General features: G+C 39.3%; 1 protein-coding gene across 1 annotated transcript; it reads right to left on the bottom strand.

The window, feature by feature from the left end:
• Positions 1 to 2,128: 2,128 nt before the first annotated feature.
• FABP12 (fatty acid binding protein 12) lies at positions 2,129 to 9,964 on the bottom strand. The gene is made up of 4 exons (XM_005897259.3): positions 9,892 to 9,964; positions 7,886 to 8,058; positions 4,341 to 4,442; positions 2,129 to 2,203 (listed from the first exon to the last, which is right to left on the bottom strand). Exons 1-4 carry the CDS (start codon positions 9,962 to 9,964, stop codon positions 2,129 to 2,131), a joined length of 423 nt encoding a protein of 140 aa, XP_005897321.1.
• Between the last annotated feature and the right edge of the window lie 629 nt (positions 9,965 to 10,593).

Raw genomic sequence — 10,593 nt, 5'->3', positions numbered from 1 at the left:
CCCAAAGCAAGCACTCCTCTCACTTCTCCGGAGCGCCAAGACCCCTTATAGACCAATGCAGGCAAATAAGCAATGACATGCCATGAGTTCAAATGGTCAAACTCCATGTTCTCACCTGGACAAAGTTGTAGCGCCCCACCACATGTTTTAAGATGAAGAAAAGCTTGTGTGTTCCTTAGTTTGATGTAGTGTTATATTTGATTCATGCTATATACTGTGAACCTGTTTCTACCTAGATTCCCTTTGTTACGACTGTGGGGTAAATAATTAGGAAATATGGATTCCAGTTTCCAATTCTTCCTGAAACCATTGGGGTGATATTGACATGTACAGTTTGCCAGTCTTGATCTGTTTGCTGATCTGACCTACAAGATAAAGTGATGAGTCCACATTTGATGCAAATAAAACAATGTATTTTCCTTTGTATTGGTTTTCAGTGATAACTTAGATGATCAGCTATTGCACTCCTTCCAAACCTATTTATTTCCCTCTCACATACAGCTGAGATATAACCTGTGAGTTATTCTCTGTCCCGATTAGTTTATTTAAAATTTGAATTATTTTCCCAATATTTTGCAGTTCATGTTCATGTTGAAATTAAAAGATGGACACAATATGCCCACAAGAGAAAAGTTAACATGAATCCGCCTCCCCGAATATATTATAGCAATTCTGACTTAAACAGGATGTATCGTTCCAGTTTCTCATAGAAGCCAATGCCAAGGTACTCTATCAGTTTACTTCAGTCGCTCAGGCATGTCCGACTCTTTGGGACTCCATGGACTGCAGCATGCCAGACTTCCCTGTCCATCACTAACCCCCAGAGCTTGCTCAAACTCATGTCCATCAAGTCGGTGATGCCATCCAACCTTCTCATCCTCTGTCATCCCCTTCTCCTCCAGCCTTCAATCTTTCCCAGTATCAGGGTCTTTTCCAAGGAGTCAGTTCTTCATATCAGGTGGCCAAAGTATTGGAGTTTTAGCTTTAGCATCAGGCCTTCCAGTGAATATTCAGGACTGATTTCCTTTAGGATGGACTGGTTTGATTTCCTTGCAGTCCAAGGGATTCTCGAGAGTCTTCTCCAACACCACAGTTCAAAAGCATCAATTCTTTGGTGCTCACCTTTCTTTAAACAAAACCTTTTTTTCTTTCAAACAAAACCTGTGCTCACCAGGACCCAGGAGGAAGGAGCAGTGATCCAACAAGAGGCTGACCCAGACTTGCCTGTGAGTATCCAAGAGTCCCCACCAGAGATGTGGGTTGTCAGTGGCTTGCTGCAGGATCGAGGGCACTGAATGCAGCAGTGTGTGCATGAGACCTTTTGAAGGAGGTCACCATTATCTTCATTACCTCCACCATAATTTGGTCTCAGGCCAATCAACAGGGAGGGAACACAGCCCCACCCATTGACAGAAAATTGGATTAAAGATTTCCTGAGCATGGCCCAGCCCATCAGAACTAAACCCAGTTTCCCTCACAGTCAGTCTCTCCCATCAGGAAGCTTCCATAAGCTTCTTATCCTTATCCATCAGAGAGCAGGACAGAATGAAAACCACAATTACAGAAAACTAATCAAACTGAACTCCAGTACTTTGGCCACCTCATGCGTAGAGTTGACTCATTGGAAAAGACTCTGATGCTGGGAGGGATTGGGGGCAGGAGGAGAAGGGGACGACAGGATAAAATGGCTAGATGGCATCACTGACTCGATGGACGTGAGTCTGAGTGAACTCCGGGAGTTGGTGATGGACAGGGAGGCCTGGCATGCTGCGATTCATGGGGTCGCAAAGAGTCAGACATGACTGAGCGACTGATCTGAACTGAATCAAGCTGATCACATGGATCACAGCCCTGTCTAACTCAAAGAAACTATGAGCCATGCCGGGTAGGGTCACCCAAGATGGATGGGTCATGACAAAACATGGTCCACTGGAGAAGGGAATGGCAAACCACTTGAGTATTCTTGCTTTGCGAACCCCATGAACAGTATAAAAAGTACTCTATTGTACAGGCGTATTCAGCATGGCATCCAAAGCTGTTGGCATTTTTGCAAAGGTTCTCTCATATTAGTTGTCATAATATTTTTATTTAAACAGCCTTGGCAGTTTGGATCACAGTTTGAGAGTGCCTAAGAGTTTGAGACTGGGTTTGTTTGTACTCTCTCATATGTTCGTGTGCAGGTAACATTGTTCACCACACTTTCCTTGAAGACAAACAAAGGACAAGATATTTCAGTACTGCTGGTGAAACTGACATTTAGAAAAAGGCAAACTAATTGCTATGCATACATACATTCCTTAAAAATTTGGAAAAGAAATCTATAGACAACTATAAATCAAAACTATTTACGAAGTGATTTTGCCATGTATACATATATAAGATTTGGCACCAATAAAACAGAATATTTCACTTGTGATAAAGTAATATTCTACTTAAAGTAAGAGTATATATGTACATACACATATAAACCACAATTACATATGATATATATGACACAATGTGTAAATATATGCGTATATGCATATACAGATATATATACAGAAAAAGTTTATTTATATGAACTTGAAATCTTTATTAAAACATTTTCAAATGCCTACATTGAAGCATTTTTATAGATACTCTATATTTTTCAAATAATAATATACATCAATACAGTATTTCATGATTTTCAGAGCACTGATATACACATGATGGTATTTAATTCTATCCAAAATTTTTTTTCCTACATTTTGAAGGCAAGAAAACTGAATCTTGGAGAGGATGAATGGCTTTTCCAAAGTCACATAAGAACTGAACATAGAGATGGAAATCCATGTCTTCAGATTCTGAATCTAATATTTTTTCTAATGAACTATTTAAACCTATCTGTTTAGTGATTAAGGTCTTTATAGAAAGCAATAAAATCAATCATCCTTAGTCTTCCACTTCCTATTTTATAAGGGGATGTACTCCATTGTTGAAAAAAAATATCCTTACATTAAGAAATGAGGATAGATTTTTTATATTTCCTTTGAAAGAACTATTTTATACTGTGCCCAGAACTACCATTTTATTCATTTTAGTGGAGGTAGGGTTTGAGAAGAGGAGAATCATGAACATGTTTCCCTCCATTCTGTACAAACGAAAAAGATGATTGGGGAAGCCATCCTGAGAGGCACAGGATAGACTAAAAAAATGTAGATGTTGGAATTAAGCCAACCTGGATTTTAACCCCAGCACCACCACATTTTCACAGCCAAATATCCTCAGGTAAGTCAGTGTCTGATTCTCAGTTTCCCCACCCATTAAATGGATTAAGTAATCTTATTTCACAGGAGTATTGTGAAGATTGGTTAAATAGTACATGAAAACATGGGGACATGGTAGCCATTAAGTGTTAGTTTTTACTTGTGTCAATTGATCTAGACATCAGCCAGACAGTACTTAAGCTTTGCCTCTCTCGTTTAAATTTCCTTTTCATGCTTTCACTTGGTGTTGATCTGGAAAACTGAGAAATTCACCCTGGTGTGGAGCAAAGGGTCAGCAACAATTCTCAATCCCTACTGAAATCTTTCTTGCACAAATACGTGCTTGTTTTGGCTTCCACACCAATCCAAATATGAGGCAAGACAATTTTATAAATTCTCTCTAGGTTTTTAGTTTCTCAATCCTTGCACATTTTCTAATCTTCATGATCATATATTTATCTGCCAATATCCCCCACTCCCATTCTTATAAAGCAAGAGGAAAAAGAAAAACTACATTCATTCCTATTGTTTTAGAACAAGCTGCGTGATTTTATATACAGTTATTGCGTGCATGCTCAATCGCTTCACTCATGTCCAACTCTTTGAGACTCTATGGACTGTAGTCCATCAGGCTCCTCTCTCCTTGGGATTCTCCAGGCAAGAATACTGGAGTGGGTTTCCATGCCCTCATCCAGGCAATTTTCTCGACCCAGGAATCAAACCTGCATATCCTGCATCTCCTGCATTACAGGTGGATTCTTTACCCACTGAGCCACCTGGGAAGCCCATATTTTGGTGTTGCTGCTGCTAAGTCGCTTCAGTCGTGTCCGACTCTGTGCGACCCCATAGATGGCAGCCCTCCAGGCTCCGCTGTCCCTGGGATTCTCCAGGCAAGAATACTGGAGTGGATTGCCATTTCCTTCTCCAATGCATGAAAGAGAAAAGTGAAAGTGAAGTCGCTCAGTTGTGTCTGACTCTTCGCGACCCCATGGACTGCAGCCTACCAGGCTCCTTCGTCCATGGATTTTCCAGGCAAGAGTACTGGAGTGGGGTGCCATTGCCTTCTCCAATATATAGGTGTTAGATAGAAAAAATGATAAACAGTTCACTCACCACGACCATTTTCTCATCCACCAGCTTCCTCCTTATGGTGATCTCTTTGCCATCCCAGTCCTGAACCTGAACCAAGGAGTCATCATCTAAGATTACCGTACTCTGAAACACAGACAAGACCAAATTCAGCTCAGACTGTGACATATGAACTCTAAAATTTTATCAGGAGACAAATTCTTTTCAGCTGTTGTGATATTCTCAGGTAGTTTTTGAATGGTGTTTACAATTCCATTTATTCTGAGACTTCATCAACAGTAAATTTGTTGGCTGATTCTTCTGGGGGAAAAGGTTTTAAAAGAGTAAAAACTAAATATTACCTTCAGGAGTAAGTAAAGTTTTTACAAAATATATTTATTGTACACGCCAAGTATTATCTTTTTGTGTAAAGAATCACAAGTGAGTTTCAAGTTTAAAAACATATGTGAAGCTGATTCAAACTCCCAATGTAAGATCCCATTTCCTCTTCTTACTCCAACAATATAAAAATAATTATAGTGTTGTGGGAATATAAAATGGTGTGGCACGTATTACAGTGAAAAAATGATGGGATTTGTAGAGCTTCCAGTTGATGAACATATTATTTTTTTTTAATAAGTTTATCTATTTACTTCTTTATCTTTGGCTGTGCTGGGTCTTCACTGCTTTGCTCAGGCTTTTCTCTAGTTGCAACAAGCAGGGATTACTCTCTAGTTGTGAGGTGAGGGCTTCTCACTGTGCTGGCTTCTCTTGTGTGGAACACAAGCTCTAGAGTGTGTGGGCTCAGTAGTTGTGGTTGCTGGGCTCTAGGGCACAGGTGCAATAATTGTGGAGCACAGACTTAGCTGCTCCTCAGCATGTGGGATCTTCCTGGACCAGGGATTGAACTCATGTTCCCTACAATAGCAGGTGGATTCTTTACCACTGATCCACTGATCCACCAGGGAAGCCCTGATGAACATATTAGTGTGCTGGGAAGGTTGTGTACCTGGAGGGGTATGGAAACTTCAAACCATTTCCCACATACCTTGTCTTATGCATTTCTTCCCTTTTGTTGTTCCTGAGTTGTATGCTTTATAATAAAATGGCAATAGAGAGTAAAGCAATAATAATAATAGTAAAATAAATAATAAATAGAAATGATAGTAATTGTAACAACAACAGTAGCTAGCACTTTGGTAGCACTATTTATTGTGTGTGAGGCATTCTTCAAGAGTATTAACATATTCATGTAATTCTCACATCAACCTTACGACGTAAGTACTATAATTATTGGGCTTCCCAAGTGGCTCAGTGATAAAGAATCCACCTGCCAATGCAGGAGGCACAGGAGGTGCGGGTTCTATTCCTGAGTTGGGAAGATACCCCAGAGGAGGAAATGAGAACCCACTCCAGTGTTCTTGCCGAGATAATCCCATGGACAGAGGAACCTGGAGGGCTATAGTCCACTGGGTCACAAAGAGTTGGGCATGACTGAGTACACACACACTCTATAATTATCCCCTTTTGCAAATGAAATGGCTGAGTCACCATGAGTCTGTGACTTGCTCATAGTCACACGGTTGATTGAATGATTGGTGGCAGAGGTGGGATTTACACCCACACAATCCTGAGCCAGAGTTTGCAGCCTGCTCCTCAAAGTTTAGAGATAAGCCTGTTAAACTCTATTGCAGTTCAGTTCAGTTGCTCAGTTGTGTCCAACTCTTTGCGACCCCATGGATAGCTTGCAGCATGCCAGCCTTCCCTGTCCATCACCAACTTCCAGAGCTTGCTCAAACTCATGTCCATTGAGTTGGTGATGCCATCCAACCATCTCATCCTCTGTCATCCCCTTCTCCTCCTGCCTTCAATCTTTCCCAGCATCAGGGTCTTTTCCAATGAGTCAGTTCTTCGTATCAGGTGGCCAAAGTATTGGTGCTTCGGCTTCAATATCAGTCCTTCCAGTGAATATTCAGGACTGATTTCCTTTAGCATTGACTGATTTGATCTCCTTGCTGTCCAAGACACTCTCAAGAGTCTTTTCCAAGACCACAGTTCAAAAGCATCCATTCTTTGACACCCAGCTTTCTTTATGGTCTGACTATCACAGCCATACATGGCTACTGGAAAAGCTTACACCTCAGAGTTTATGCATCCACTGAGCTGGGTTTTCTACCAGAATTATTTACAGTCTGTCCTGTGATAGAGATAATGATAGTTACCAAATTTCCTTTCTGCACTTCTATACTTTCCAGTCTTTTTGTTTTGGTAGTTTTTTTTTTTTTAATTTAGTATAGACATCTTTATTAAACATTTTTGGTCAAAATTCTTCCATTTGATATTATACAGGAATGTGAAGTCTCATATTATTTAACAGAAATCTGATAATGTGGTATTCAGTTCCTTTTATTAGGACTTCACTATCCATATTGTTTAACAATCTATTGAGTGCTTTCATTCAAATGATACATATTTATTGAGCAAATATTAATATTATGTAATATCACTAGGTTCTGTGAAACAGAACAGACAAGACATCCTTTCTTGGAAGAGCTTATATTCTAGTGTGGAGGAACAGTCAATAAACAAAAAATATAAATAAATTGTGTAATATAGGTAAATTGTATATTGAAGTTGGAGCCCATGAGTGAAAGTGTGTTTCAACTCCAGGTGTAGACAATAAAAAGCCTAGTGTCTCTTTCCCTATTTTGTTGACTTAGATCACAAACTTCAGATGGTCCAGCTACAGGTTAGTTGAATCTCCTTTAGCCTGGTCCCTGGAGAAATTAAGAGGGACAGATACTCTACGCCCCCATCTCCAGCCTCCTCCTCCACAAAGAAACTTCTCCAACTCCACCATAACACTGAATATGTACTATGAGTTAGAACTCCGATTGTGTAAGCACTGAGAGCTTGTGGATAATTTGTTACTGTGACATAACCTCACCCATACCTGCTAATGGGCTTCCCATGTGGCACAGTGGTAAAGAATCTGCCTGCTAATGCAAAAGACACAAGAGACTTGGATTTGATGGATTTGATCTATGGGTCGGGAAGATCCCCTGAAGAAGGAAATGGCAACCCAATCCAGTATTCTTGCCTGGAGAATCCCATGAACACAGGAGCCTGGTGGGCTACAGTCCACGGAGTTGCAAAGAGTCAGACTTGACTGAGCATGCACACACATACACACGCATGCATGCCAACTAACACAAGTTTTTTATTCATTATAAATCCATGTATGGAAAACTGCTACAAAATGGAAAGGCAGAGTTTTGTGTCTGAGGTCTAAAAATGATTCTGAAAGTGTTTTCTGTTCAATATTTGCGTAAGAATTGTTAAAAACACCATTTTCAGTTCTGGTCCCAGATACCACAGCCTCTGGTGATGGAATCTGGAAGTAGGCATTTTTTACTAACATGCCGTGAGATTTGTATGTATATTAAAATTTGAGTTCCTCAGACCAAGGCTTAAGCCAAAAGTTTATCTAACACACTTTAGATATGTTCACCATAATTGCTTACTTACCTGGGAAGATTTCAAAATTAACATTCGTAATTAAATTTATCTGAAAATGTTGAAGGCCTCACCTTGGTTTTATGGCCACCTGGTGTGGTTTCCTCAAATTCTTCTCCCAGTTTAAAGGAGATGTCATTATTTTTAAAGATGCTTTTGGTTTTTATAATGATCAGATCTTCCTTTGTCATGATGGTCACAGTGGGCTTTGCCAGACAGCCTAGTTTCCTGCTGGCTCTTCCTATTCCTGGAAAACAGATAAAAGGACACAGTGATTAAATCTGTTGTTGTCTCCCAAGACTCTCATTAGCTGTATATGCTAATTAGGAGGTTTTAGAGCTAAACAGATTTGACTCTGCTTGAATTCAAACTTCTAAGCTAGTAGCACCACCATTATATGTTAAAATAGGGTATTTTTTACAGAAAAAAAAAATCTATCTCCAGTTTTGATCTAACAGCTGTCATGTTTTCTGGTCCAGTAGCTATTAATCCTATTGTTTCATGGACCCTTCTGAAAATTTTCTTAAAGATATCAACCTTCTTCTTATTTTAAAAATGCACTCATTTACATAGAGACTAAACCCTTTGGCATGAATTCTTCCAGATCTTTATTCATTCTCTTACATTCTTTTATGTTCACATGTATAGGGTTTGTTTTTATCTATTATGTATTTTTACTGTTGTGAAATATACATAACATAAAATTTATCATTTTAACCATTTTAAATGGCAGTACATGTAAGTGCAATTTAAGTACAATTAAGTGTCAGTAAGTACATAAACAATGTTATGCAACCATCACCACTATATATAGAATTTTTAAAAATACAAATGTTTTGTTATAACAATTGTTATTCAACTTGATTTTCCCCTATATCTGTATGTTTTGGAGAGTTTCCATGTCAGTACATATAAGCACAGATTTTGTCATAGCTACATAATATTTCATAGTATGTACATTCTGATATTTAGTTATTTATGCCCTATTGATGCCTAATTTAAGGATCTTGAAATAGGGAGAGTATCCTGGGTTGCAGGTGGACCCCAAATATAGTCACAAATGTCCACATGAAATGTCGAAGAAATTTCCCTTATAAGAAGAGGAAGAGGGATATTAGACTCTAGGAGAAAATGTGACTTAGGAGCAAAGAGTGATGTGCCATGGCCACATGCTAAGGAATGCCAGCAGTCATCAGAAGCTGGAACACAAGATCTATCCTCAAAAGGCACAGAGCAAATGTTTGCAAAATGAGCATTTTTCAAGATAATAATGAACGGATTTGTGGACACAGGTCGGGAAGGAGAGGGTGGGACAAACTGAGAGAATAGCATTGATGTATATACAATCTCTCAGTCGTATCTGACTCTTTGCGACTGGATGGACTGTAGCCCGCTAGGCTCCTCTGTCCATGGGATTTTCCAGGCAAAAATGGAGTGGATTGTCATGCCTTCTCCAGGGGATCTTTCTGACTCGAGGGTTGAACGTGTCTCTTGCATCTCCTGCATTGGCAGTCAGGTTCTCTACCAGGAGCACCACCTGGGAAGCCCAATATATACACTACCACGTGTAAAATAGATAGGTGGTGGGAAACTGCCGTATAGCAAAGGAAGTTTACCTCAGCGCTCTGCGATGACCTAGAGGCGTGAGTTAGGGGAGGTGGGAGGGAGGCCCAAGATGGAGGGCATATATGGGTACATATAGCTGATTCACATTGTTGTACAGCAAAAACTAACACAAAGTTTATACTCCAATTAAAAGTAATACTCCAATTTTATATTGGAGTATATATACACCAATTAAAAATTAATTAATTTTTAAATGTGATTTTTTTGTTTTAAATCATTTATTGAAATCATTTACTATTTAGTATATGGCACATGTGCAAATCAAGGGTAAATTACGTGAGAGCAGGGATTATGTCAACTTCAACTAGTTTTGCACAGAACTGTATCTAGGTGCTAAATCAATATTTATTGTTTCTATGTGAAAAACTGAAGGAAGAGGTTCACACAGAGCAAGTTCTGTGCTGTCAAAGCTCCCACTTTTACTGGCTGTGATATGCAAGTAAATATGGCTCACCCAGTTCTTTCATATATGCTTCAAAATTTTCACAAGAAATGGATTTCCATGTTCCCTGGAACAGATCAACCATTCTGCCTAAGTTGACTTTAAGGAAAAATTGCATCATATAAATAAGTATGTTCCTTGAAATATGTTGGAACCTGTTTTCAATACAATTCTGGTTGATAGTGCAGAAGAGTCAGGGAAAAAAAAATAATAAGGTACTCTAATCTTTGTCATTGTCCCATCAAACCACCCAAAGCAGGAAAGCTCTCTCAAATGTAAGGAAGTCAAGATGAAAATGGAACATGGTACAGATTTTAGCAGGACTAGATGTAATTTTTCCAACTCTAATTTAGGGTCAAAACTAATGTTACAAATTCTTTTCTGTTTCCTTCCATAAGAACGCTACACACAGCAATGAGTGAAGCAAGTGCAAACTGAGACAGCTGTGTCTTATGTCTAAATTCCAGGTCTCTCTCTCTGTTTCTCTAGTCAAGGATGATCTAGAAAAAAAGCCAATGTCTTAGCTGTATAGAGAGCTTGTAATATTTTCATTTTTGATCAGTTCAGTTCAATTCAGTAGTTCAGTCATGCCCGACTCTTTGCGACCCCATGGACTACAGCTTGCCAGGCCTCCCTGTCCATCACCAACTCCCAGAGTTCACTCAGACTCGTGTCCATTGAGTCAGTGATGCCATCCAACCATCTCATCCTCTG

The sequence above is a fragment of the Bos mutus genome, chromosome 14 (assembly GCF_027580195.1).
Source record: "Bos mutus isolate GX-2022 chromosome 14, NWIPB_WYAK_1.1, whole genome shotgun sequence".
In the NCBI taxonomy this organism is placed as follows: Eukaryota; Metazoa; Chordata; class Mammalia; order Artiodactyla; family Bovidae; genus Bos; species Bos mutus.
This window is presented reverse-complemented; position numbering and strand designations above follow the sequence as displayed.